This window comes from Simochromis diagramma, unplaced genomic scaffold, assembly GCF_900408965.1.
Source record: "Simochromis diagramma unplaced genomic scaffold, fSimDia1.1 OVJJ01000816.1, whole genome shotgun sequence".
Lineage (NCBI taxonomy): Eukaryota > Metazoa > Chordata > Actinopteri > Cichliformes > Cichlidae > Simochromis > Simochromis diagramma.
In genome coordinates this window covers 859,552-885,680 of record NW_024386908.1, presented here as the reverse complement: position 1 = coordinate 885,680, position 26,129 = coordinate 859,552, and the positions used below count along the sequence as shown (strand labels likewise).

General features: G+C 44.3%; 2 protein-coding genes across 10 annotated transcripts in view; one reads left to right on the top strand and one right to left on the bottom strand.

The window, feature by feature from the left end:
• Window positions 1-16,844, top strand: part of fcho1 (FCH and mu domain containing endocytic adaptor 1) — a 62,190-nt gene extending 45,346 nt beyond the window's left edge. For 5 of the 6 annotated variants that reach the window (XM_040034967.1, XM_040034968.1, XM_040034970.1 and 2 more), the window contains exons 13-27: window positions 1,472-1,665; window positions 1,995-2,013; window positions 2,159-2,215; window positions 4,406-4,457; window positions 5,137-5,261; window positions 5,401-6,456; window positions 8,732-8,838; window positions 8,926-9,094; window positions 9,176-9,290; window positions 9,382-9,537; window positions 9,614-9,746; window positions 9,816-10,012; window positions 13,523-13,587; window positions 15,104-15,271; window positions 15,968-16,844. In XM_040034967.1, coding sequence (XP_039890901.1) covers window positions 1,472-1,665; window positions 1,995-2,013; window positions 2,159-2,215; window positions 4,406-4,457; window positions 5,137-5,261; window positions 5,401-6,456; window positions 8,732-8,838; window positions 8,926-9,094; window positions 9,176-9,290; window positions 9,382-9,537; window positions 9,614-9,746; window positions 9,816-10,012; window positions 13,523-13,587; window positions 15,104-15,271; window positions 15,968-15,996 — 2,642 coding nt within the window. In that variant the 3' untranslated portion in view covers window positions 15,997-16,844. The remainder of the gene's footprint in view (window positions 1-1,471; window positions 1,666-1,994; window positions 2,014-2,158; window positions 2,216-4,405; window positions 4,458-5,136; window positions 5,262-5,400; window positions 6,457-8,731; window positions 8,839-8,925; window positions 9,095-9,175; window positions 9,291-9,381; window positions 9,538-9,613; window positions 9,747-9,815; window positions 10,013-13,522; window positions 13,588-15,103; window positions 15,272-15,967) is intronic. The other variant, XM_040034972.1, reaches the window with a different exon arrangement.
• A 654-nt stretch (window positions 16,845-17,498) lies between these two features.
• Window positions 17,499-26,129, bottom strand: part of rfx2 (regulatory factor X, 2 (influences HLA class II expression)) — a 30,342-nt gene continuing 21,711 nt past the window's right edge. For 3 of the 4 annotated variants that reach the window (XM_040034973.1, XM_040034976.1, XM_040034977.1), the window contains 7 exons: window positions 25,784-25,935; window positions 25,434-25,531; window positions 19,286-19,435; window positions 18,958-19,166; window positions 18,672-18,825; window positions 18,552-18,594; window positions 17,499-18,401 (listed from right to left, as the gene is read on the bottom strand). In XM_040034973.1, the coding sequence (XP_039890907.1) occupies window positions 18,280-18,401; window positions 18,552-18,594; window positions 18,672-18,825; window positions 18,958-19,166; window positions 19,286-19,435; window positions 25,434-25,531; window positions 25,784-25,935 (928 nt within the window). In that variant the 3' untranslated portion in view covers window positions 17,499-18,279. The remainder of the gene's footprint in view (window positions 18,402-18,551; window positions 18,595-18,671; window positions 18,826-18,957; window positions 19,167-19,285; window positions 19,436-25,433; window positions 25,532-25,783; window positions 25,936-26,129) is intronic. The other variant, XM_040034975.1, reaches the window with a different exon arrangement.

The window sequence follows — 26,129 nt, the reverse complement described above, 5'->3', positions numbered from 1 at the left end:
CTTTTGCTCCTCCTGCATTCAGGGCCAGGAAAGACCATTAAGGAATATTTGTGTTTTGAACCTGTAATAAAGAATAACTGAGGATCCAGATGTGTGTGTGTGGCAAACAAAGAAGACGCCACAGAAAAGCCTCAGTGTTCACGAAACTGTTTTGAAATGAGCTGAAAACGTGGAGGCGACTCTTCTGTAACGCGTGACCTTACTGGGAGTCGATGGCACCAGCTCAGAGTAACTTTTAATAACTTGTGTCCTAAAGAATCGTCTGTAATCTTTTTTCCGTCACCTGTCTGCGGTGTCTCGCCCTCTGACGAGTTTTTATTTAGTTTTTGGTTTATTCAGATCATTTTGTAGCAGTCTGTTCTCTCTGGAACATCAACGTTTTTGATATAATGTAACAGTTTCAGCACACGAACACTTCCAACCCAAGAGGCTGAGTGCTTCTCACAGCCGCTCTATTGTCTTTTTTATGTCTGCACTATTTCAATTTCATGCCCGTATTTAATTGATTAATGTCCACCATATGTCATAAAAGTCTTTATTTAGCAGCCCGGTAATGACCATGAACCACAGTGTCCACAGTTCAAGTCTAGCGGGGGTCTTATTCCCGCCCTCCCCGTTAGTATTTCTAACTTAGTCTGAGCACCGCTCAGAAACTCTCCAAAAGAGTCAACGACGGCGATTTTGATCAACTAAATCTCGATAAACTTCCTGTTGAGTCTTGGGTCTAAATGTGAACGAGCACAAATATAACGAGGACCATCTGTTGGATGAAAACTGGGAGAACAATCGCTGCTCCAAATGATTCACGTCTCTTTCGTTGCTGTGACCGAAGGAAAGCTTGACTCAAGTTGCGTGACGACAAATTATAACCCCTGAGATCACTGCATGAAGTCTGGGAGACCCCTTAGCTGAGAAGGATTACCGTGATCTTTAAATGGATTGTAGTCAGAAGGTGAGAGATGAAGTTTAACCAACGCGTCTGCGACGTTTTCAAATTAACCGTAGACGCAGACGCGCCCCTCGGCTCGGCTGCGTTCATGTTTGGTGGCAGTGTGAGTGGATGTGAGGAGGCTGCTCTCCCTGCCTGTGCCATCTCTCCACTAAGCTCCCCGCAGACACTAATCAGAGTCTGAAGGTGCACGTAGCATTTTCATGTGCAGATTGAAGTCCGGGGAGAGGAGGAAGGGGGTGTGGCTTTTCTTGTGGCAGGAAGTGGCAGTTTGACAGTTCTGCGGCAGGAAGCGGCGGTGCTGCTTATGTTCATCATGTCCGTCTGTCGGCCCCTCGTTGCTGCTGGTTGTGTTTTTGTTCAGATTTTAATGAAATGAAATGTTTCCCGGTTTATTTATATTTTCCTGTTTGTGTTTCTGAAATCTCAAGTCTCAGGTGGATCATTTTAACTGAAATTAAAAACAGCAGAGTCTTTGTGTCATTTAACCATCACGTAGTTTCTTCCTTGACCCTCCTCCACGCTGCTCCGAGGAGAAGGAGACCAACTTTTACTCCAGCGATTCAGACTTTGATGACGAAGAGCCCAAGAAGTTCCACATTCAGATCCGACCGGTGGCCAGCAGCAACCGCAGCAGCTCCGTTGCCACAGAGAAGGAGCTCAAAGCTACCGTGGGGGCGCTTACGCTGCCACCCAACAGAGGGCCGAAGCAGCAGGTTGGCTTCGATTTCCTTTAAATGAGGATATATTTGAGATGTGCACGTTAACCCTCCTCAATACAGTCTGAAGACGTACTCTTAGTAAATTCCACAAAGAGACAATATGATGACAAACACATTTAACTTTGAACAAAAAACCTCAGCATGTTTTGGAAACGACTACTTTGTTTATCAGCAGGAAGTTATTAAGAAGCTAAAGCTTTGTTCCTTTGGGTATATTCATGGGATTTATTGACAATAATAAAAACACCCAGCAGAATGTCAGCTCCTTCCCTTTTCATAGCTCAATATATTGAATATTTCTCCCTCTCTGTCTCGACTTTCAGGTCAAGCGACATCTCTCCCGTAAGTTTGAATGTTGGCATTTAAACTGCTTTAAAAAATAAATAATAAAACATTTCCAGTCCTTGCTGGTGTGCAGTAATACCTCTGCTTGTAACATAAGGCAGTGGGAAATGTTTAAAGTGCCATTTCTTAACTTTGTGTCCAGGAAACTCGAGTACCGCAGGAGGCCGATCAGAAGACGGGGACGCTGCCTCCCGCAGGGGTGAGTCTTTCAGTATCCAGACATCCAGTCCAATCCTTTATTTACACGGAATAAACAATAAAGATCTAAAGATAAATTTCTTATCTTGGGGAAAAATAATGGACAGATTAATGAGTAGTGAAGGCACTTGATAGTTTTCAGTTCTGTTTACATCTGTAAGAGTGTTCTCAGGTTGGTGTCCTTCGTTTTTGCTGCTATGAAAAGTGTAGAAGAGTCAGAATCATCTGTGTATCTGCAGCATCTCTCTGTGTTTCTAAGGTCAGGGGTCGGCAACCCTGGACGCGCACCGGCTACCGGGCAAATGCCGGATGGTGATTTTTCATTTTTATGGGCCGATTTTTATTATTATTATTATTATTATTATTTTGTAGTGGTATAAACAATGAAAGGTGGCGGATTGGCAGATGCTGGTCGATTAACAGGGAGAGGGGGGCACAAAGAAATACTTTTCTTTCTTATTCTCATTTAAAATTTCTCGCTTTTAATAAATAATTATCTGAATTTTACAACCAAAGTTTTTATCTGATGTAAAATGTATAGAAATCATACATATACCAACAAGACTGTACATCACTGTCACAGCAGCGTCTGTTTTCATTCAAAGGCTTTATGGCTTTAATACCTGGGGGGCCGGTCTCTAGTCAAAATGCCCGGGACGATGTTTTGTCCCAGCCCAGCCCTGGGCACGACACGCAGTGAGTTAATCTGAGAAGGTGCATTAAAAAATAAATGGGCGGGCCAGTGGTGCACATCGCAGATTAGCTCGCATACACACATTAGTTGTGCTGCTTCTTAATGACGGTATCTTAGCTAACAACCCCAACTACCAGACTCAACTTGTAATTGGCTAAAAATCACTTCGCCTACCGGTGAGAGGGACGTTGCTAGCTGGCAGTTTTTTCAAGCGATGTTGAAATTTCCACATTCCAACACTTCAAATGCTTCAGCAGCTGTCGGCTCAGCGCAGCATCAGCACCACGGAAATACACGGATACATCCGTAGACTCGAGACAGAATTCACAATGTGTTTTCAGGACTTTCAGGCGTTTGGACCAATGTTTTCTTTTCTGATCAAACCAGAAGCTTTAATGAGCAGCTGGTTTGTCTCACATTAACTGGCTGAGTTAATGCGACATCGAAACGCAGCCGATTGAACTGAAAAGCTCGACTCTGTGGGGTCGAAGTTTGCAGAACTACGAGCGCAGCTGGAATCCACAGCTGTGCGTGTTCATGGAGCTGCATGTTCACCTGCTGGACGTCACTACCTGACAGGTTTAACTGTCTTCAGAACATTGCAGAGGCCTTATTGACAGTGTTTGGCTCTACATGTCTGTGTGAGCAGCTTTTCTCTCACATGAGTCCTCAGGTAGCCTCTGAATGCTGGACACTGGGAGACCTGTGTCTCTGAGTGGGAGACCAGAGATCACATTAACATGTGTGTCTCTGTATTAACAAACATGCCATATTGGCCCAGTTTATCTTTCTTATCATTGTTGTGAGGAGACCATAAATAGCATTTGCATTTTCTGTTGTACAGTTCATTTGTTGTTATGGATAAAAAGTCTTTTTTTGTTTCAAAATAGCTGATAACTATTTGCTGACAGCTGCAAACATCTGTAAACAAATATGATTCTATAAAGTGGTTCTATGTAGTGTGTAACTGTTGATATAGAGCGTTATTACATTTATTGCTAATGCAGTCATATGGCACACTGACCTCTGAGGAAACTTTAGATGCACTCATCATCAGAAATCTGATCTAGGCAGAAAATCTCTTCTTTGGTTGACCTTGCATATACCAGTCGTTAGTCTGCTCGTGCTCCGAAGCATGTTTTATTGCAGACTGGTTCATTATTTTGTCAGAGGTTAGGCTTGAGTGGGAGTCTACAACCTGCTGCACTCCACCAGTGGGGAATCTCCCTCTTAAATCCACAGGCAGCAGGATTAATGATCAGCATCTGATTAAAGCCGTTACTCTGCAGTAGCAGCAGCACTGGCTGGAGCTCAGTGAGACCCGGCTAATTGCTGGTATTTATTACAGAGAAGATATTGGCGGGGGAGGGGGGGGGGGGTCTCATGTCAGCCCGTCCCAGCCTCTCAGCCTCTGAGAAGCTCTGACGAAGGACAGCGTGCTGCTGATTAGTCCCGATGTCTCGTAATGACGTGTGTGTCTGTGTGGTGTCTGTACAGATGGAGAGCAGGAGGGCCTTCGCAGGTCCACCTCCAGCCCCGATCACAGTAGGTAAGCTACCTTTGCCCTTCACATCATCTTCTACCTGCTTTAAGTCTGGCCGTGAGCAGGGTAGGGACACTGTTTTGGAGGTTAAATGGCATCATCAGCATCATCAACGGCCTGTGCAGCGCTTTGAAGCTTTCACCCTCATTTTACCTTTGCAAGCTCGTTTAAATGTGAGGCTCATTCGTCTAATTACCTCGTCCTTTCGCCTCCGTCGCTCAGATGAAACGACTGTTTTTCTCGGTGGTAGTGTGGCCCGTATTGTTTCTACCTTGTTACCACGGCAAAATGTAGCGTTAGGCCGGTGTTTATATGACTGTGGACAGATGTGACAGCACAATAGCGTCACTGTGATGCAGGTTTTAGTTCAAACAGGGGCGCGAATGATACGCGTGACCGGGTGGCACTGGGCCCACACCTTTACGCTGTGGAAATCTCGATATGCTGCTTAACTGCTTACCCAGTCAGGGTAGCTGTCACAGGGCAAGAGGCGGGGCTACACACTGGACAGGCCACCAGTCTCATCACAGACAGCCACTCGTGCTCGCATGCACACGCTCGCCAGATTAGACCAGTTCACCGACGCGCTACTCTTTAGCCTCTGGCAGGAAGTTGAAGTACGCGGGCAGAGAACCTCCCTCTGCCACTCTCTCTGATTTTCTTTATCGTTTCTTCGCTACATCAGGTTGAGCTCGACAGCGTCGGGCTCGGACAGTCTGTTTGGACCGCCGCTGGAATCGGCCTTCAAGTCCAAAAGCTTCGACAGCCGGGACCAACTCAGAGAGCGGAGCGCGTTTGGAGCGTCTGAATGTAAGGTTACTTTCATTTAACTGTTGCTTGTGTTTTGCTTCTTACAGAGAGACGGGACTGTTGGACGACCTGAACATAAAAGCTCTAAATTCTGTCTCGGCGCCGTTCCCGCGACTAATGTGTTGATTGTGTGTGGCAGATGCTGCTTTCTCCTCCGACTCCTCGTCTCCGGAGAATGTTGAGGACTCTGGCCTCGACTCACCCTCCCATCAGCCCCTCGGACCCTCCCCCGAACCAGCAGGCTGGGCGGCCTGGCCTCCTGCATCGCAGAGTAAAGAGCAAACACGGGGTCGACCGTCGGACCCTTTCCTTTCCGCTTTCCGTGACCACTCCCCCGGACGCAGTCCTCACCCGCAGGATGACCCTACCTCCGTCTGGTCTGTCGCTCCGTCGCGCCCCTCGCGCGTTCCCCCTGATAAGGACCCCTCGTCGGTGCGGTTCCCCGCCTTCTCTCAGTCCCTCGCCCCACCAGAGATGGAGTCATCAGTGTGGAACTGCAAACACATCCCACCCGAGGATCCCTTCCTCGCCGCCTTTGAGAGGACCGTCACCCAGGAGACGTTAAACCTGTCAGACGCCTGGGCACGCCCTCCGCCTCGCACTGCTCAGGAGGGCAGAGGAATGGATCTGCGAGGGGACCCCTTCTCCGTTACCTTAAACGACACCAAGACACTTCCAAGCACTTCCTCTTCCTCTTCATCCTCCTCGTGCAATCGGAAAGAGAGGGAGAGGAAGCGGGATCGCAGCCTCCCGCCTCCCATTTCTTCCGATGACCCATTTGCAATCACAATGATCGGCAGCCCGACGCATCAGTCGTCGCTGGCGGCAGCTGTTGGGGGGATCCCTCCACGCGGCGGCAGCGGCGGCTCTGCCGGCGCCACCAGACTTGGATTCGATGCCAATTCGAACACTTTACCGTCAGCTCAGCCAAAGAAGGAGCTAACGCACTGGAACTCGCTCCACAACCCATTTAGTGAAGGCAACGGCTCCAAATCACAAGAAGCAAGCGGAAAAGGGGAAGGTGGCGGCGGAGAGAGGAGAAAACACCGATCATCGGAAGGTGAGCCGCGCAGGAACGCCCCTCCCCTCACGAGGCATTCGGGGCCCCAGGAGGATCTCTGCTTTTCAACAGACAAAGATCAAGACTGTCTGGATCTCAGCACACAGATGTCCTGCAGTGTCAGCTCTCGTAAGGGTACTGCTTTATTCTTTTAAGTTTCTACTGACTGTATTAAAAACATTTCCAGTTCTAATTATAAAAGTAAACGCCGAGAGTCATGCTGTCCTCCAGCCTCAGTCTGTGGCGCTCCTTAATTAGTCACAAAGGTAGCAATCAGTTTCTTCTCAGAGTAGTCAGAGAAATGAAGCATGAATATGCACATATGCTGGATTTAGTAACACCTTCCTGTCACCTGTGCTGTTTTCTGGCTCACAGATTAAAGAGTCAGCTGTTTTCCACTTGGAAAGAAAAGTGCTTCACAGACTCTCGCTGTGATTGGCCCTTCTAGGTGGGCTAGCCCTTTTGTTTCACGTTGAAGGTTATGCAGTCTGATTATTTAATAGCACGTTATGCCTTCCTGATTGGTCATTAGAGGCTGCAGGGTGGCTGCGTCTGATTAAAACAGGGAAAAATAAACGCTAAGCTGAAGGACTGAGATAAAACACATTTAGCCAAGTAGACAATACTACAGTTAACCAGCAGGTACTTTTGATGTGGGGCCTTTTTTGAAATACCATACCTATAAGGCGCACTTAAACTCCTTTAATTTTTTCAAAAATCGACAGCGCGTCTTATGTGTGAATTCTGGTTGTGCTTACTGACCTCGAACCAATTTTATGAGCTACACGGCGCTCAGACATCCGTCACAAATGTTTTAGTCTGACTTTGGTAGCTACGAAGCCGCAGCAGCCTGGCGGAGTCATCTGGGTCCTAAACTCCGTCTGTTTCAGGTAGTGATGTGCTGATTTCCAAGTAAGATTCAGGGTGGAGTCGATCCGATACCGATACTTTGTACAAAAACATTTTATTTATTGTATCTCAAATTATAGCTTCATAATGATTACTGGACATCAGATTACTTGTTCTTATCGCTTAATAATGCAGAATTCATCATATAGAAATAAAAAAAGACTGAAGTTGTGCTATTTGAACACGTTGCCTGCCTGCAGCACTAAAGGACTCGTGAGAGACGTCTGTCTCGCCCTAGCAGCACCTGTCCCTGTCCTCCTCTTCAGTTCATCTTAACATACGCTCGTCATATTCTGTGATATGATTTACTCTGAGGTGTTTGACGAGGTTTGCGATACATTTCTTGCCACATGTATCGCAAACCACGCCTCGGCTGTTTGTGGAGGTAAAATACGTCCACACATGACTCCATTTAAGCTCTGCCATTGTTGTGAGTGCGCACGCCAGAGGCTGCCACATTTATACAGCTGTTCAAACGTACAGCTCTGCTGTCACTTCCAACATAAATGAAGACAGAAAACTAAACAGCAGTGACGTCTGTAGGGTTACTGAAGTTGGGCTAGCTGGTATATAATGATGTGCTACGTAGTGGCTAGCTACACAGCTATGTTAGCATAAACACAGTGAAGCTGGAGGATGAACGCTAACTTTTTTCCACTTGATAAAAGTTAACATGAGGGTTCCTGATGGTTAGGGACAAATGCAATTGCATGGCAGGATGCTGTAAACAGACCAAACATCAGTCAGGAGAACAACTGAGATAATCCATCCACAATACGAGGTTAGTCATTAATATACTGCAACAACATGGGAATAGAGCAGCTGCCAGAGAATTTAACATTAATGAATCAATGGTACAGAAGAGGAGGAAGCAAGAAGAATGAGCTGAGTAAAGTTTGACTTATCTGACTGTTTTGTTTTGCTTTAATGCACCTTATGTATGAAAAATATGGTTCCAGCCATGTGGTTTTGTTTTTAAATTGCTGTTTTGTTGTTGCTTTGTGTGAACGTTTACCAAAGATATGCAAAGCTAGAACTTTTCAGCCTGACTTATATTTTTTTGTCGGGATTGTAGTCAATTGCAATTTATTCAAATGTGAAAATAATTTTTCTCACATGAGCTACAAAACAAACAAAGCTCTCTGCATCCCAGAGAGAAACAAACACTTTTCCAGCTCGTCAATCACTCGTGCTCGTCTTAACACAAACTCGTGTTCAGCAAGTCTTTGTTGAAGCAAGGCAAGGCAAGTTTATTTGTATAGCACAATTCAACAACAAGGTGATTCAAAGTGCTTTACAGAGACATTAGAAACAAAAACAAATAAAAAGCATGATTTAAAATTGATTAAAACAAGCAAACAAACCAAAACAGTATGTAAAATCAAAACAGATAAAATCATGAAGAAGCAGTGCAAATAAGATTTTGTCAGCGTGGTGTTTTGAGCGTGTCTCATCCTTTAGATCCGCTTTCATCCACTTTGTGTGTGTTTCTTTTTTTAAGGCTCCAAACATAACTTCAGACAGGACACAGCCGAAGGCGTCACGGCCGCTCCTGCGAGAGCGACCCGAGCCAAGAGGTCTTCGGGTCGACTCGGTGGCTGTGAGAGAGTGAGTATCGGTCACGGCTTAACCGTTCAATGTCAGAAGCAAGACTGTCATTAGCAGCACTAACTCAGACCCGGCTGTGCGTTTCAGTCGCGGTCCCTGTGTTCCTCTCCACTGCCAGAGCCCAGCCCTTCCCTCACCTCCTCCTCCTCTTCCAGTCCCAGTGAGTGGGGGGGTCAGAACCGAGCTCAGAGCCCTGCCGGGGTGGGACAGGCCTCGCCGCTGCCCTTCCAGCACCAGGACCACCAACAGAGACAGTGTAAGCCACACGGGCACGTCTAAAAATGTCAGTTAAAACCTCGCAGTGAGAGCGAGAGATGTGAGCAATGTTTCTCTACAGTGCATCTGTCCAGAGGCCCCAGTCCCATATCGCTCAGCACACAGGAGGCGTGGCCAGTAGCAGCAGCCATTACTGAATACATCAACGCCTACTTCAAAGGTGGACAGCACAATCGGTCAGCGTGGCGCTCTTTATTTCTTCATTTTGTTATCTAACTGCAGACGGTGCGCTTACTTTAATTAACTTGCTTCGTCTTCCGTCCTCAGCTGTCTGGTGAAGATCACAGGTGACCTCACGATGTCCTTCCCAGCAGGCATCACTCGTATTTTCACTGCCAATCCCAACGTTCCCGTGCTCAGCTTCAGACTGGTCAACATCTCAAAGATCGACCACTTTCTGCCCAATCAAAAGCTTCTCTACAGGTCAGCCATCTTTTTGTCGCTTTTTTTAGCCTCAGGCTCTCGTGTCTTTATCGTCGCTGTCTTCGATGCTCCTCAGCGACCCGTCTCAGAGCGACCCCGACGCCAGAGACTTCTGGTTCAATATGCAGGCTCTGCAGCTGCACCTGCAGCGAGAGGCCGAAGTCAACCCGCAGGCTTCGTACTACAACGTCGGGCTGTTCAAGTATCAGGTCAGGATAGAAACCGAGGATGCCGCTCCTCCGTGACACCCAGAAAATAACTTTGCCTCGTTTTCTCAGGTGTCTTCTCAGGACCCGGGTCGGGCGCCTCTTTTGCTCTCAGCCGAGTGTCAGCGGAGCGGCACGGTGACCAGGGTCTCCCTGGATTACCACTGCTGCCCCGCCACCGCGCCCTCCACCCAACTCACTGCCGTCCAGGTGCTGCTGCCGTTGGACCACACTGCCACAGACCTGCAGTGCCAGCCGCCCGCCTCCTGGTGAGCAGACGTGACTTCTTTGGCGTATTTTAATTTATCCTAATTTTGTTCTACTTTAACATCCAGAACGCCTCATGAAGGCCACAGAACGACAGTGTCGGTGTGATTATAGGGAGCGGTGTGACCCCTCCGTCCAAAGCAAACTTCTCCCAAGGGAGACAAAGAAAGAGCGAAACGTTGACATCCAAATAATGACATAAATAGAGCAGCTTGTGAGATGCAGCAGGTATGACAGAGGTGCACATGGTTGCAGTAAAGCAGCAGTAACTTGTGTGAGAGCGTGCTACAGTCAGAGGGGGGGAGGTAATGGACAGAGCTCAGTCTTCTGACAGTCTGGTGGATGAAGCTGTTCAGCAGTCTTGCCCGAAGGCTTCGGTACCTCCTCCCCAAAGGCCGGAGGCTGAAAATGGAGCATGAAGGGTGGCGGGGGCGAGGCGAACGTTGAAAATGTTGTCCACGAGGGAGGGCGGCGAGGTTCTACGTTTACGGGTCTTTGAGAAGGAGGTTGTGAAGCCTCCGTAGCACGCGGTGATGCAGCCAGGAAGGACGCGCTCTGTGATGCCCTGGCTGAAGGAGAACGTGATTAGAGGCGGGACTCGTGCTTCTCATCGATTTGCAGAGGAAGCAGAGGCGAGTCGGAGCCCAGGAGACGTCCTCAGAGTTCCTGTGGGAACTTGCTGCTGCTGCTGCTCGCGGTCTCCTGCAGCACCGCTGATGCTCACTGGTTGGTGCTGCAGGCTGGAGCAGTACCAACCACCAACAATACGATGATGCTGGTGATGCTCAGTCACACTGTAGCCCTGTGACTGTTTGAAGACAGGACAGTGAAAACATGCTGCATATACACTTCCTGAGAGCTGCTATAAGTAATAAATGTATGGGAACTATGCATCGTGGTTAAAGATATGTGCATGGTTAGCAGACTTCACTACTACTGCTGGATCTCCCTACAAGAAGGAAAACAGAAATGTCTGGAGGACTCTGGATGCATAAAATGTCCTGAGTTACACATTTACTCATAAAAAGCCCTGAAATCCTCTTAAATCGATCTTGTTTTTAATCTCATCGCTGTGCTGCTGTTTTAGGCCCTCAACACGATCATGTCCTGTAACGCGACTCCGTCTTTAAGGTTTCATAGTTCTGCATTCAGGTTTTTGTAACAGTAGGCTGGTTGGTATCTAACTAAAAATGATTGTAGTTGATGCCGAATCTTAAACGTTCCCACTGCTTCAGCGTGGCAGGAGGTCAGTTTAACGCCGTCCGGCTTACGCTCCAATGAAATAATGGCGGAGCTTCATTAGGAGTTGTACCCAGTCTCTCCATATTTCCTGTTAATGTCGAGTCACTTTTTGTATCGAATGTGACACATCGTGGTTTATTCTGTGTTTTTAGTCATTTTATTATCAGGACGCCGCCGCGGTGCAGCGATCGTCTTTGTCTCCTCACAGGAAGTGCTCCTCTGTGTGGAGTTTGCATGATGCACTCTGATATTCTACTTTTCATCTCTCAAGCATTTTTCTGACAACTCCGCACAAACCATACAATCTATAGATGACTTAAAGTGGTTTCAATGGATTCTGAAATCTTCTGGGATTTTGAAATACCGTGCAGTGACACAGGTGCAGGATTATCCTAATATTGTCAGGCACAGCCCCACAATGTCAGGATGTTCCTTTCTTGTGCTTCTACTGCAGCTTCTCAATTAGAGCATATTTTCCTCATTAACTCATTAAGACCTGAACATGATGAATGTAAAAACAAAGAATTTTTTTTTTTCTTGAGCGCCACTTATGAGGATATTTGTTTAAGCTGTCGATAGAACAGCGGCACTATGTCCTCGTAAGTAGATGTCAGGCTGTTGTAGAGCAGAATTTGGTCTAAACAACCCAAAATGTGATGTCCACATATGTGGACGGCAGGTCCGAGGGCAGGGGTCGGCAACCTGCGGCGCCGCGTGGTTTGGGAAAATAAATTAGTTTTTTTTAAGTAATTATCTTTAGTGTATTTTATTTATGTTAGTTCTTTTTTAACTTTTAGTTCTAAATTGGAAGATTATTGTGATTTTGAAATATAAAAATAAAATTATATTCTATTATTTTTTGATCGCTCAAAATAAGCATCACACTGGCGAAAGCCGGTGTACCCGCCGAAACGCCGTGCATTTATCGAGACTTTCGACCTCAGGTAGGCCAGTTATGGATCTTCGGATCCACATTATGTCAGCAGCTGTTCTCCACCGTGAACTATGTTACAAACAAACACGCTCACGCCTCACAGACGACAGCTTGCAGTCCTGTAAAGATGAAAGTGGCTTCGTACAGCCCCGACCTGCAGACGCTGTGCGCAGAGGTTCAGGAGCAGAAGTCCCGTTGTAAACATATCACGGCAGACCCGACGGTGTTTGCATGAACACGCTTCATGCCTCTTTATTGACCGCTTTTCACACACGGCTGCTGTTCGCATACAGCCGGCTGTAGCTTTGCAGCTCACAGCCCGACACACCAACACAACAGCAGAGAGAGCACAGACGTTAAGGCGGCGAGGCGTGATTGTGGGTGCCGCTCAGGTGCGTCCGCCTCCCCTGCAGCGGCGCTGCAGACCACGCCCCGCCACACACATTAACCAGGTAAAATACATATTTAGGCAGAATTTTGCAAATATCTATTTTTCCTCTTTCAGCAGCATCGAGCTTTTTCCCCAGTTATTTTTTTAAAAGTCAGGTCAAGGCTCCAAAAGCACAAAGGCGATATAAGGAGGGCTCACAGCAGTTTTTGTTTGTTGGATCATTTTAGTTCAGCTGGGCGTCTTTGCTTTGGTTTTATTTCTTTAAGAGTTCAAAATGTGTTCATTACATAAATAAAATGTAATTTTCTCTGTAGCACTTCGTGGATTTAAGCAACACGCCTTAGTTGTTCACACAAAGCATAAAGGTAAAAAACAATATTTACAGTGTTCTCTTCATTTTAGACGTCAAAAAGCATTTGCGGCTCCCAGTGTTTTCTTTTGCGTGGAAATTGCGTCCAAATGGCTCTTTGTTTGTTAAAGGTTGCTGACCCCTGACCCGGGGGGTTAAACAAAAGCTGGCAGGATACACAGAGAGACGTTTTCAGCTTGGGCATTCAGAAAATGCCAGCAGGGCTTTACTGCAGGGAAGATGCAGCTGAGATCCTCTCAGTAAAATAACAAAGAGTCTCACTGTTCAGGCTGTTTGCAGACAGCAGCAGAAAATCTGATAAAGTGGCTCAAAAGCGTCAGAGTGCAGTCATCTGCCAACATCTCTGCTGGTTTAACTTCTGTGACCTTTGATATTAAACCACATTTGCTTTTACAGCCTGCAGCCACAGGTGGCGCCAAATCCATCGTCCAGATTAACGGTTATCGTCGTTGTCTTCTGTATTAAAGATGTTTAATAGGCTGGCTGAGGTCGATAACCCGAGACATTTGGAGGATGTTTAAAGGTTGGAGGTTCAGAGCGTTTTTGGCCTCACTGACTTTTTTCTGCCTCCGCAGGAACGCCGATGAACGCCGGCTGCTCTGGAAACTGCCCAACCTTTCCCCGACCAACCACAGCAAAGGTCAGGGCTCTGACTTTTCCTTCGTCTCTGTTTTTAACCCCCATCGAACCAAGAAACCTCGATTAGTTGATGCTCGACACCATTAACAGATTCGTTTTCTCCTCCCTGCATCACTGACGGTCGTTGCTCTCGGTGACTTCACAAACATCCGTGTCCTCCTCCCGGAGGTGTGCGTGGCAGCTTCTCCGCCTGGAGGATATGAACAAAATGAGAGCGAAGCTGCTTCTGAATACTGAGCCGACTGATTGCATGACATTAATGGTACACAATGAGAGGCGGCTCTAATTTCAGCTGGGAAAGTCGAACATTTAAGTCATTTAAGCTGAAGGTTTTCTTCACCCGTGTGCGTCTTTGTACCCGACACCCACAGCTCTCCTCTGTGTCGCGTACCTTATTCTTCTAATCATATATTATTACCTCTATGTGAAGCAAAGGGCTTCACAGAGACCGATAAGGAAACTTCACAGGACAAAGCATTGATAGTTAAAGTTGTGCGAGGTGGTGACAGAGCACTGAAAGGCTGCTTTAACTCCTTCCTGCTCCTTCGAATCCTTTTTGTTTCTTTACGAGTTCAATTGTAAAAGTGCAGCTTTGCATAAATGCTGCCTGACAGTCTGTCATCAGTTAGCTTCACCGACTGTCTTATAAACAGAAGGTGTTGCTCAACTAGCATTTCTTCTTGGACGCCTTCGAACACTTCGTCATACGTGAACACGCCTCTGCGACTCTCGCTTATTCGTTTGTTTGCGAGTCAAACAGGTGAGCCGCTTAACTGCTCCTTAGCTCTGGTAACAGTCCCCCCGTTTCCAGAGGCTCGGCACAAACGAAGCAGACATCTGAGCGGCTGAATGTGGATCTCGTGTGGATATGAGGAGATGTCAGCAAAACTCTGGAGCTCCATGGTTACTTTCAACTTCCAGGCTTCTTTGGTGTTTTCATTCTTTGTAAAACCACGTTTTTCATTTATAAATGTGGCTTCTTTTGTTTACATGGAAAACAAATGTAAACATTTAGGTGTCGTGTTTTAAGAAACTCCGCCCCTTCTTTGTACTTTATATCTGACAGATGCCCCAAAATGATTCTGCTCCTCACCTGAACTCAAAGTGTGTGTGTGTGTGTGTGTGTGTGTGTGTGTGTGTGTGTGTGTGTGTGTGTGTGTGTGTGTGTGTGTGTGTGTGTGTGTGTGTGTGTGTGCGTCCTGTTCAGACATCTTTGTGAGGACCAATAATTGGAGGTTTACTATGCTTGTGAGGACCAACAGTCACTCGTGAGGACACACGCCACGAGTTTGAAGACATTTTTGAGGCTCAAAATGTTACGGTTACAGTTAGGTTATGGTTCGACTTCATTTTTCATGGTCAGGGAAAGCATTATGTCAATTAGATGTCCTCACTAAGATAGCAAAACGAGAATGTGTGTGTGTCTCAGTGAGGTAAACGGACCTTGTGAGTCACCGACTTCCAAGGGTCAGGTCTTTCCTGCTCTTTATCACTGCCGTGTGTTGATGTGATTCCAGGCTCGGGGACTCTGTGTGCCAGCTGGCAGTGCCTGGAGGTCCCTCGCGGCCCTCCACCCAGCCTGGCTGTTCAGTTTGTGGGCTCTGGGGCCTCGCTGTCGGGCATGGACGTGGAGTTGGTGGGCAGTCGCTACCGCATGTCGCTGGTCAAGAAGAGATTCGCCACAGGTGACTCTGAACACACTCACAAAGTTTCTTTTTACTAATAAAACCGGAGGTGGTGGCATTTCATCTTATTTTACACACTTTACAGTGCTGTGTTAGTCGTTAAACACTCTTCTTTATATTTTGCTTTCAAGGAGACGGACTTTGTTGTAATTTTTTTAAACTGCCCTTGAGCAGCCGTTCTCCATGGACGTTGGCTGTTTAGCCCCTTCACTGACCTGAGAACCATTCAACTTATTTTTAAGATTTTCTTTTTATCTGTAATGGAAATAATGCGAGTATTAGTATTCCTGTCATTTTGATATTATTTTGTGGCCGATGATATACAGGTGCAGGACAGTTAAGCATTTCCTTTCTAACGCCGTTCTCATACTAGCACGATGGCTGCCAACAGCAGCTGTACGCTTTTACACTTAGTCTTTATACTGATAACAACATCATTTTTAGCAATCTCTAGAGTTAGGCTAACACGTGGTGCTAAGCCGGGTGATTTCTGGCTCCAGCTCCATACTTGAATAAGAGAGTGATATCAGAGAGAAGCTCCAGTTTGAGTCCACTTTGTGTGTTTATGGTTAACATAATAAAATAGGATCTATTCTCTTTTTTTTCCTCCCCTCAATAGTTTGATTTCTTAATCTAAACATTTTGCATGTGTGGCTTCCTTTCTGCCTTCTGATTATTCATTTATGTCTCTGACAGGGAAGTACATGGCGGGCTGCTCCTTGTGAACCAAACTAAAGGACCGTCAGATTTCTGAACGGGGATCGCTGAAGGTTCAGAGAACTTTCAGCGCCTGAGTCGAGGAACTCGCTTCCTCCCGTCAGTGTCCTGCTGCTCTCGGACCAATTCTTTTCTCTAATTTATCCCGTGTGCCGTCGTACGTTCAGCTGTCCTCCTCTTCCAGGAAGAAAACTTTTTCCTATTAAATCTGTGTCCGTGTTGTTCTGTACGCCTTTGTGTCAAAAGACTGCAGACTGAGATATGCTGTTGATGACTTTTCTTGAATTAGAAAAAAGTGTGAATAAAATAAAACTTTACTGTCCATGAAATCTCTACAGCATCGAGTCAATTATGAGCAAACATCTTGTACAAAACCTTTAAAAAAAAACTTGTTTGTAAATCTGATGTTTGTGATGAGATTTGATAAAAATAAAAGAAGTGCTGGAACGTTTTTGGTTTACATCAATTTATTACACTGTGACCAGGTACAAAATACAGCTGAACTATGCAGTTTATTACAGACCGTCATCTGTCCTTAAGCTAGTTAAAGTGTAGTCAAGAACAGGTTTAAAAATACACAAAAATAAGGGTTCAGTATACTTGTAAGAACCTAGTTCAATAAAAAATAATCCTCCGTCAAAAAATCTAAAACAGCCTTACAAAACATTACAAAGTACACATAGAAATTATTCTTTCCAAAGCACTTTAAGGCAAATTACTGTGACAGGCACAAGTTACAAAAAGCCTTAAACTCAAATTCAAAGATTCCCATTGCTACAACAAAATCCTCTGTGAGGGAAACGAGGAGGAGGGAAAAAAAAAACGAACCAATTTCAACACAAAACTCCATTAAATCTGATTAGTCCATATAAATAGATTTTATAGTTTTTTCCTTACGTCAGTTTAATAGCTTACTGAGAGCTTCAGCGCTGCAGTAATAATTAAATTTCATTACATTGAACAGTTGAGATTGGATACAGATTCATCACACACGCCAGTCTAATCCGTTACACATCAAAGCATTTCTTTCTGATACAATGTGACCAACCAGGTAACAGCATGAACAAAGATTAGGCAAAGACCAAAGGCCACGAAGCACACACTGTCTACATCATAGAAAGATAGATAGATATATATAATTTATGGATTAATTCCCCAAATAACGCACTGGATTTTTCTATTTCAAACAAAACGTAAGACAGCGTGAGGTCAAAGGATTCGGGGAGTGCGCGCCGGCTGGGACGCCCACGAGATCGTTTTTGGTTTCGAGGCGTTTGATTCGTCTTGAAATGAGCGAGTCCAGATTCCAGTTCAGGGGTTAACGTCCCGTCTCCGTAAAGCTGATTACTGTGGATTTGTTCTGACTGCGTGGCAGCTGAGTAAACTGCCACAGAGCCGTCGCGACACTCAAACCGTGAGGAGGAACGAGGAGAACTATTTACATTTTATAAAAGAACCGGGTGAGGGACACGAAACAGTGGCTACTTTTCATTTTTTACTTTCATTTTTTTAATAGTTGCCTCATCGCGTGAGCCAAATGAGGCACAGCATAGAAATCTACTGAGGTAAACGGGTCAACGTGTTACACAGCCAAGCTAACAGCAGGAGCTTCCTGCCTTACAGACTACTGCGACATTACGAGGTCCTGCCTGACACACGGAGCCGGAGCTGAGGCTCGGCCGGTGGGAGCAACTGAGGAGAAAGGTCCTTTGGGTCTACAGGTTGCATGTTCTTGTTATACGCCCGCCCGCCCAGCGTTCGCTACGAGCTGCAGCAGAGGCAACGAGGAGAGCACACCTACACATAATCACTGTTAAAGGTGCTTCGAATGTTTGAGGTTTGGAGACGATACATTCATACTGCGGTAGAGGCACAGCTGAGGGACAGACATCTCAAAGTTAGCAATCTAAGGCACTCAAATGACACTATGGCACAGCTAGTTAGAGTCTTAAAAACAAAAAGAGGGAGGATGAATCACCAACACCACACATCCAGTAAAAAAGGAAAAGTACTGCACACACTCATTGACAGTTGCAGCAAAAACAAAGATGCTCAGACCTGTTGCAGAGTGGCGTGAAAAGAAACAACCCGTGAGCTTCTCGTATTTATAAATGCTAGTGAGGGGAGAGCTGACATTGCTACACTCTTGTCTATGTACATTGCACACACTGACTGCAGGAGGATGCTCGGCCCAGGGGCCAAGAGCGGCGACCCGAAAGGCCTAAAAGAACAAACAAACGAGTGAGATGCTGGTCGGTGTGGCTCTCAGTCTGACCCCGTTCACACCAGACTCACATCTCCTGCAGAGGGTGGCTCATTTCGATCCTCTCTCTCTTCACGGCCGGTTCAGTCGGTCCTCTGGATGCATCGGCGTCGCTGCCCAAATCACTCATCTCATCTGAGAAAGACGCATCTGCAGAGACGCACACGGCGACGGTCAGTGTGAAAGCAGTGACCAGTAAAACTAGAATACAGTGAAATACATTCCTAACAGCACCCAGAAGGTTGATGCTGTTCATCTGGACTTAAACTGAATTGTATCAAATGAAAAATGAAGATGAACCTTTTTCCATGAGTGAAGGCATCATAGAGGTCAGGTCACTGAACTGTAAATTAGATGAGAAACTGTCAGTCGCTGCATAACTTAAACTATTCCTTCCTCGCTCTTTAAACACTCTCTCACCTCTCCCATGACAGCAATAGGAGTTTCTCCAGTGGCCTGAGCCACGCGGTGCTCCACCAGGTAAAACATGTACTCGTCGTAAAGAAGGCGAATAAGGTGGAAGGAGCCGAAGCTGGCTGCACTGCGCAGAGTCAGATCTCTGATCACCATGGAGCTACAAGAGAAGGAAAGATGTCACGTCAAGGAGCTACAGGGAGCTTTACAAGCTAAAGAACGTTTCTAAAAGCACCACGCAGTCGGCGGCTTATACTGGAAGTGTGAACGGAGACGAGTCAACCACACAGACCTGTAGAAAGACCATTTGAGCAGGAACTGGCGTGCAGCTTTGGGGAAACTGGGGCTGCCCTGGTGAGGCTTCAGAACCTGAGAGACCACGTTATCCAGCCAGGTGGCCCACTGGTCCAGAGAGCTCTGCTGCTGCAGGGTGACCTTAAAGTCCTGCTCCAGACGCTGAACCACACTTTCGTCGCACTGACACACCCACGACGCCTGCTCCTGTTAGACACAACAAACACGCCACATTCAGCAAGAAAACCCCAAACACGGTGTCGACACATTCACTTCCCGTGTGCAACGCAAATATTTGTCTTTTCGATGTGAGGTTTTCCGCTCACCTGGACGTTGGCAAAGTCCACCCTGTTGAGGTCGGAGAGCATCTGGTTGATCTGGGAGGTGTTCTGGAGGACGGCACGCGCCGCCTGGGCCAAGTGGTTCAAACTGGTGTATCGTCTCAAAGTCTGAGCAAACGCGCTGACCACGGCCACCTGCGCACAGAAAATACACCGTGAGCCCCGTCTGACTGGAATGAGACCGAACAGATGAACCGTTTGTTTTCAGGCTGAAAATCTGCACCAAAAATAAAAAGCACGGCTATTTTAAATGTCACAGTGTCAGAATCCTGCGATGCTTCAACATTTATTTATTAATTTCACACATGGTACAGCAATAATTCATTTCCCATACACAACCTTCCTTTCAGTTAAAGTCACACTGTTTCCATGCATGAAAAGGAAGAAGAAGAAATTCTTACTGACACCTGCCTGTGATGTCTGTGACAATACAAGTAGGCAACCGAAATTACACTCTGACAATATTCTGCACATAACAAAACAAACAGAACAATATACTCAACAATGAGCAACACCACTAAATCTCAAACTAAAAGGACAATTAAATTCTGTTATTTTCAACTTCTTCATATTGCTTTATCATTTTATCCTTATAGCAGATTTTAAATGGAGAAACATTTGTTCTTATGCCTGTGACTGTTGGACACATTTGCCTTTGTGTGGTTCGACAAACCGATGCTTAAAATAAAACTTCCTTCTGCCACAAAATACAAATAAACTTTGTAACTTAAGGTTTTATTTTTTGCCCTAAACATAATAATTAATGTCTGTAATTTTAATCATTTTGATTTTATAAACAAACTATTAGTGTGTTCTTCATATTTAACATTATGCATCATTCGAAGCTTCTGTAATAAATATAATGGTTTCATATTAGTCACGTATGTATTCCCCCATACTTCAACACAATAACTCACATAAGGTAGAAACAATGAAAAATATATTATTCTCATTGTCTTGTAATCTAATATATATCTAACATTACCCAGGATATAAATACTTTTAGCCAACTTTAACATGTTCAATATGAGGTTTCCATGGTAACTCGTCCACCATTACACCCAGAAAACAGATTTCTGTCACTCTTTCAATTATCACTCCCTCTATAGATAATACCATCGCTTCCTCCTTTACACGGTTTCTGAATACCATTACATCAAATCATTGTTTTATTTTTTTCATTTCAATAACCATAATTTTAACCAATTCTTTCAAGGTTTCTCCGGAACAATAGAAATTTGTATCGTCTGCGAACAAAACAAAATGTAACATTTCTGACACATCACAAATGTTGTTTATATAGAAATTAAAAGGTTTTGGTCCTAAAACAGAACCTTGAGGGACCCCACAGTCTCTTCATTCCATCAGATGAGTCGCCTAAACACTGCACATACTGAAACCTATTATCTAAATAGCTGCTTAACACTGTTCCTCTCACATCATAAGTTCTTAACTTAGAAATCAAGATGGAGTGTTGCAGAGTCAAAAGCTTTTTTTTAAATCAATGAAGACCCCTACAGTATATTTATTATGATGTGTTGCTGATGAGACGTCTTCAGTAGTTTTCATTCATGCTTTTGCTGTTGATCTGTTCCGTCGAAATCTGTACTGACTTTCGCTTAACAGCTGATGTTTTTCAATGAAACTATCAAATCTTTGTGCAAAGAGTTTTTCAAGCACTTTAGAAAACTGTGATAGCAACGATACTGGTCTGTAATTATTAAAACTGTCTGTCTCCTGATTTATAAAGAGGGATAACGTTTGCCACTTTCATTCGGTCAGGAAATACACCTGAATAAAATGAGATTAAAAATATAACAGAGGTTTGATTATACAATCCAAGGTCTTTTTTACGATGACCACGTCTCACCCATCACCGTCAGTGGATGTCTTGTTTTTAGATTCTGCTACAATAGCTATGATTTTCAGTGATTTCCCCTAAAAACACAGACTGTACCACTCTGCTGTCTGCTTTCCATTCTGAATCATCCTGTTTTCTAATTAAGTTTGCCAGGTTAGGCCCAATATTTACAAAAAAAGAATTAAATTCATTCACCACTTCATTCATATCACGTGCGACCTTATTTTTCTTATTAAAGTAAGTAGGTACATTTAAAGATGTATATTTATTATCCAATACGTTTTTTTTTTTTTTAAAGATATTCCACGTACCCTTAACATTATTTTTGGTTTTGTAAAATAATTTATAATACTCTTTCTTAGCCTTTCTCATAATTAATACCAACTTATTTTTATAAACTTTATATTTCAGCAGACTTTGTTCTAAGTTTTATATAATCTCTATACAGGTTATTTTTCTTTGTACATGCAGTTTCTAGTCCTTTTGTTATCCATGGTTTACCAGTAGTTTTCTTTTGCTTATATAATACCAGTGGACAGTGATTTTCATACAAAACCACATAAGTATTTAAGAATGACTCGTATGCAGCATTGGCGTCATTTACATAAACCTCATTCCAATCTTCTTTCATAAGATCTTGCCTGAACTCATTTATTGCATCATCATTTCTAATTCTTATATATCTGTCCACACACACTTCTTCCTTTCATGTCATTTTATAATCTAAAGTAACAAAAACAGGTAAATGATCACTTATAATGTTACTTTCCAAGCAATTAATGAAAATGTGATCAATTGAAGTAGCTGACTTTTCAGTTATTCCACTAGGTTTAGTAATCAGAGGGTAGAACCCTCTTCCAAATAATAACTCAAAAAAAATCTGATGATGCCTTATGATTGGACGTTTTTTAAAAAAATCAATATTATTATCACCGCAAATACAGAATGTCTTATTTCCCTTTACCTTGCTCAATAAATCTTCTACTACATCTGTGAATGTTTCTATCAGTGTCCCAGGCCTCCCATACATACAAGTAACAATTATATTCCTCTTTCTTTCCATTTCTATTTCTGCTGTCACACACTCCATTAAATCATCAATAGCCACAGACATATACTCAACCTGTTTACATTTCAAATCACTATCAACAAAAAGTGCCGCACCTCCTGCCTTCTTATTAGATCTATTTAATATAATTCATACCCATCAATGTGAAAGTCCCAACGCCTTTCCTCATCCATCCATGTTTCTGACAGTGCTGTCTCTTTAAACTTGCCTTTCAGATTATTCAAAAAATCATTGATCAGAACAAAACTTTTATAGAGGCTTCAACAGGTGAAATGAATTAATCACAATGTATTGAAGATTCAATACATTTTCATTGAGTATTCTTTAAATGTCTGTTATCCTCATGAAATACTCATTAACATCCGTACAAGTATTTCACAACATTATTTGAGAAACCACTCATTCAGTTCTTTCTGATCCATAAATAACTGCGGCTCAGATCGATATCTCGTCTCCGCCCAGTTCCCATCCCAGTTCCATATCCACCTGCAGCTTCACACTAATACTCTTCCAGTCTACCGTCTCATGCTTTGCCATTTTCCCCCTCCGACAGTCGGAAATAGCGTCTTTCATTGAATACGTTCGGCTAGTTGTTAGCAAACACATAACAGACCTTCTGCCGTCCGACCGCAGCAGTGCAATCATCCCCCGTAGTTGTCCTGATCATGAAGATCCCTGATCATTACAACCTTGGCTTCTTCTGGTGTTCCGTTGAGCTTTATCATCACTTTGCAATTTCTCGTCCATGTTGCTTGGATTTTCTTTTCTTTACGCATGATACGGGCTTGTCTGGCAATATCGGCGTTCTTTTTTGTGAGATGTTCATTCACATATACTCCACTCCCTTTCAGTTGTCTGGACTGCCTCAGTAGCTCAATTTTGTGTTTTCGATTCACAAATTTTACTACTATTGCTGAAGGTGCCCTGGCATTCTTTCTGGGGAGGGTGTAACACGCCACGATGTTGTTGCTATGCAGGGGAAGTTTTTTTTACTAGCAAAAAACTCCACTACCTGACGCTCTAATGTTTGAGTCTCAGTAACTCTTGCTTAGCTCCTGTGTTTGGTTTCCAAACCGGTAATAATCACGTCCTCCAGTCATGCATGCTGTTCCTCCACTCTCCTTTCTAAGAGCTGGATTGTTTTATCCTTTTCCTTAATCAAGCTTTTTAATGCTTTGATTTGGTGCATTAAAGTCGTTAACATTCCTTGTTGCTTAACTATTCTTTCGACGTCTGTTAAGCGACAGCTTAATTTCCTCCAAATCTTCTTCAATTTTTCTCATCTTTGCCATTTTTTCCTTTTTGTTTGTTTGTGTTTTGTTTCAGGCAAAATATAGCAAAATATATTCGACTAATCACACAGCCTATTCTGAGACGCCAATCTGGCTGTAGCTGCGTTCGCCATCTTGGTCACCTACATCACACAGAGACAGCTGAGGTGGTTTGGGCATCTGACGAGGATGCTTAATGGGCAGCTCGGGCAGCTGTTTCAGGCATGTGATACCTCGGGCCTCGGGGTAGACCCAGAAAACACGGGAGAGATTATATGGAAAGCCTCTGTGTTACCCCCAGATAAGGTGGAGGAGAGGGAGGGCTGCTGCCCCCACAACCCAGTGTCCAATAAGTGGCTGGATGAATAAACAAGATTCCACAGTTTTCTGATAATTCACTGAAGAAATCTTCAGAAAAGAATTTTTGGGTAAACTTAAGGTCATATCACCATGCAGTGATACACAGATGGACATTTAGCAGCAGCGTAGGGCTGGGCGATATGGCCTAAAATTCATATCGCGATATAATTTGAAGCGTGTGCGGTAACGATATATATCACGATATATTATTTTCTTCTGTATAACATATTTTCCACACTATAAGGCACACTTAAAATCCTTTAATTTTCTCAAAAATCGAAACTCGAACCGATTTTGGCTGCAGAAATCTGTTAAAAATGTTTTAGTACAGCTTTGATAAGCCGCACTGTTTGATGGATCATCAGAGCATTACGGCTGCCGTAGTGAGGAGCTTCGCGGAGTAATCTGGGTCCAAAACTCCGTCCATTTCAGGTCCCAAAGTCAAACGAACACTAAGAGTTAAAAACGGTCTAAATTCTTTCATCTTTAATTAAATCATCAGCGTTGCTGCTTTATCGGGTGTAACAATTAAGTTTAACATCCAGGCATCCATGAAAACAGAATTTATTAAATGTAACGGAGTTAGAAGTTAACAGGAAGTTAGCTCGCTAGCTTCCACCTAAACATTTCATACCATGTTCTGACAGAGATTTTTGAAACTAATTCAAACGTACAGCTCTGCTGTCACTTCCAACATAAATGAAGACAGAAACTAAACAGCAGTGGCGTTTGCAGAGTTACTGAAGTTGGACTACCTGGTATATAATGTTGTGCTACGTGATTGCTAGCGACACAGCTATGCTAGCATAACATTAGCACAGTGAAGCTGGAGGACGAAGCCAACTTTTTTTCCACTCGATAAAAGTTAACGTGAGGGATTCTGGTGGTCAGGGACAAATGCAATCGCATAGCAGGATGCTGTACACGGGCCAAACTTCAGTCAGGAGAACAACTGAGATCATTCATCCACAATATGAGGTTAGTTATTAATATACTGCAACAACATGGGAACAGAGCAGCTGCGAGAGAATTCAACATTAATGAATCAATGTTACGGAAGTGGAGGAAGCGCAGTTTTTGGCTTTCCCCATATTTCAAAAGTGCTTCATCTCTTTGCTGTGACTGTCGCCCGCCATAATTTGCAGATGATAATGGTTTTAGCCGCTGCGATGCTTTCGACCAAAACAGGCGCAGCTTGATGACATCATCAACATGCGCTATCGCGATATAGTCAAAATCTCTATCGTTGGCCAAATTTATATCGTTTCTATCGCCCACCCCAACAGCAGCGTATAAAGAACAGTGATGTACATGACTTTCACAGCCAGTAATAACAGATAAAGCACAATAGTAGACTGTATCCAACCTCTGTAGGTAGTGGGCAGGTGCATTCATAAAAAACAGATCACTGTAGTGTTGAATGAAACACTGATCACACGAGAGTTTGAAAAGTTCACAGCTGAACATTTGTGGAAATATGATTTTAAAACCCTACGTAGAGAGTTGCTGGGTTTTATAGCTCACATAAATCATGTGCATGCATGCAGACAATCTGAAAAAGACTTCTGATACCTTAGTGCGGATGATCTCTTGTGGAAAGCTGGTCATGGCATTAGTCAGCCAGCCCTCCAGACTCTTGGCAAAGTTACGGATGGCCTGAGTGAGAGTGCCTAAAGAAAGAGAGCAGCCTGGATTATCATTACTGTCCCCACTCTGCAGAAAGCCTTTCAGTGAGAGTGTAAACGCCGTACGCTGAAAACAAAGAAATGCCTCTAATGTGTCAGCATGTACGTCAACACAGCGAGCCCCTGGTCCTAAATTCATCCTGTTGTCACTCATCAGTCTTAACTCTCAATATATTGCTTTACTTGTTTAAAAAATTTTTTAAAAATCATTTGAATGAAATCCTCAGCAGTACTGACTGGGAACAGGTCGCAGCACGTCGGGGATCAGGATCTCCACCAGGGCCTGGTAGAGGATGTGATCGCAGCTCCTCATCCACAGCCTGACAGGCTCATATTTACACAGAGCCACCAGCTTCTCTGTGGGAATCACACCTTCCGGTTCATCATCACTACACACACACGCGCACACACACGCACACACAGACACACGCACACACACACACTTTTAAAAATAACATCCGCCTTACAAACAAAACTGTTGCTTGTAATTCAAGTGAAAAAGCAGTAATCACAGACATGACATCACAGGGTCATTTAATGCCCTGGCGTCAAACACTGAAGCCTTTTTTCCCCCTTTTTCTTT